The 2,293-nt window shown below is 43.4% G+C and overlaps 1 protein-coding gene across 1 annotated transcript in view; it reads right to left on the reverse strand.

Moving 5' to 3' along the window:
• LOC107103767 (calcium-regulated heat stable protein 1-like) overlaps positions 1–1,243 on the reverse strand; it is a gene marked incomplete at its 5' end in the record, with an annotated part of 3,504 nt that extends 2,261 nt beyond the window's left edge. The window contains 2 exons of the mRNA XM_015403590.1: positions 812–934; positions 1,089–1,243. Of these exons, the coding sequence (XP_015259076.1) occupies positions 812–934; positions 1,089–1,243 (278 nt within the window). The remainder of the gene's footprint in view (positions 1–811; positions 935–1,088) is intronic.
• Positions 1,244–2,293: the final 1,050 nt, after the last annotated feature.

The raw sequence follows: 2,293 nt of genomic DNA on the forward strand, positions 1-2,293 counted from the left end.
AGTCAATGATGGTGTAAATATGTAGAAAATTTTCCTCACTATAAATACAAAGCACTCACAACTGCAAACTTCTAGTCTCTGTCTGCTGTTTCATGAGTCGTACCTATCTTCTGAGAACTAGCCTATTGACCTTATGTGTTATGATCCATTTGCATTAATTTAAAATATAGTATACTGTTTTTTACAGATATGCTACATATAACTAACTGGCCTGCATAAGATTAGGAGAAGAAAAAAGAAAAAAAAATGATTTTAAGACAGGATTTTTTATTTTTTTTTTAAATAGAAATTTTATAACTTTTGGGACAATATGGTCTGATAAAGAGTATATTTATATATATGTTTAAGCCAGAATGATTTGACATTTAAATATGATTTCCCTACGACTTTAACTGCATTTATAATGAAAAAAAAGTCTCAAATGTTATAATCTGTGGTTTTGCTGCTTTTCCTGTCTGACTTTTATCAAAGGTTTTTCTGATTCTCTTTTAGTTCAAACTTCCTGCATCAAACCTGATGTCAGTTTTCTCTCTCTGAAAGGAAACTGCTGCTAAATAAAGCAGGTAGAGAAGCTGGATCCCTTCATTATGTTTTAGAGGACACGCGTGTCCATCTGACGCCCGCAGCTCCAAACACATTATTGAAGGTCGCCCCGTCGCCTCCTACACACTCCTCACATCTCTGCTGCGTGTTTGTTTCCTCCTCATCCTCCCACGCCGGCAGAGCTCGATGACGGTGATTGAAACCGCAGCTGCTCTCCCTTCACCTCATCGCAGGTGACAAAGCAGAAAACAGACAGAGCCACACTTACTCTGAGATGTGGACGAAGATGTCGCTGCCTCCGTCTGATGGCGTGATGAAACCGTGGCCTTTGGAGCGGGAGAAACATTTACACACGCCAGAATACACGGGGCCCTCAGAGGCGCGGGCAGAGCTGGAGAAGAGAGAGGATGAAGGGAAAACGGCTGAAACCGACACAGCTGACGTCCTTCTTTATGGGTTTAATCTAAATCTGCATGATTTAACAAACCTTCCACCATAAAGTCAAAGCTGTGAACCATCCGGTGTGTGTGTGTGTGTGTTCTTACGCTGAGAAGGTCCTGTTCCTGCGTGTGGGGAGGGGGCTGGGGATGAGGAAGTCTCTCATCGGGGAAGGGGAACGCTCTCTAAGCTTGTTGGTAGGAAGATGCAGAGCCTCTGAAAGCAGAGCAGGCAGGTAGAGCCTTAATAAGGAGCTGCAGGTTTAGCATGACTCAGCACATTTTCATCCTTCAACCATGTAAACGCCATGAAGAAACGTTAGNATGAGGAAGTCTCTCATCGGGGAAGGGGAACGCTCTCTAAGCTTGTTGGTAGGAAGATGCAGAGCCTCTGAAAGCAGAGCAGGCAGGTAGAGCCTTAATAAGGAGCTGCAGGTTTAGCATGACTCAGCACATTTTCATCCTTCAACCATGTAAACGCCATGAAGAAACGTTAGAAGAGGAGGGTAGTAACTAGTTACATTAAATCAGTAACTTAAGTGACTTTTTGACAAAAATCGACTTTAGAAGTAGTTTTAAAGCATCATTATTTTTACTTTTCCTCTAGTAAAATGTTTGGCTGCTCCATCCATCATGACTAATGCTACGTTCAGACCTAAAGCAGCAGAAGCAGCTAGTTTACATGCTAAGTCAAAGGTTGACGCGTTTGGAGCAGCGGGTCGTGAGCTTCTGAGCATCTGATGCTCGCGATGCACTTCAGAAGCAGCAGCAGCTGGAGCTGAAAAATGAAACTTTTGCTGCTGGACGCGCCTTGTCAACCAATCAGAAGCTGATCTGGGAGCAGGCAGGGAGACGGACACATCACTGCTGATGTAGAGCGCTATCATCACTCCTCTGAAACAGTTTAACGTTTATTAAAGTACCTACCGGTAAAATATGTTCCATTTTATTATCCTGGTGCCTGCAGTCTGGATTACGTACGTGAAAAACGCTAACATCCACTTCCAGCCACTGTGAACAGTAGCAGCAAACAGCGAAGAGGCGACCGGGCAAGAGGCTGATGTTGAAAGGGATTCCCAGTGACAGAGCAGCGCCGGTGTACGGAGGTCTGAGCGGCTCCAACAGAAATAATATTTGAAGGCAGGATGGTAACCTGGATGAACTGACTGCACTCAACATGTTTTCAGTTGAACTATCTCACTTCAAAATAGATTAAAACTACTTTTTACCCACTGATTACAGCAAATATAGCTGCCAGTTACAGGCAAAGAAAGGATAGAGTAGCTTTATTTAAGCAAAGCGCATCAGACCCA

This window comes from Cyprinodon variegatus, unplaced genomic scaffold (assembly GCF_000732505.1).
Source record: "Cyprinodon variegatus isolate N-32 unplaced genomic scaffold, C_variegatus-1.0 Scaffold1525, whole genome shotgun sequence".
Taxonomy (NCBI): Eukaryota; Metazoa; Chordata; class Actinopteri; order Cyprinodontiformes; family Cyprinodontidae; genus Cyprinodon; species Cyprinodon variegatus.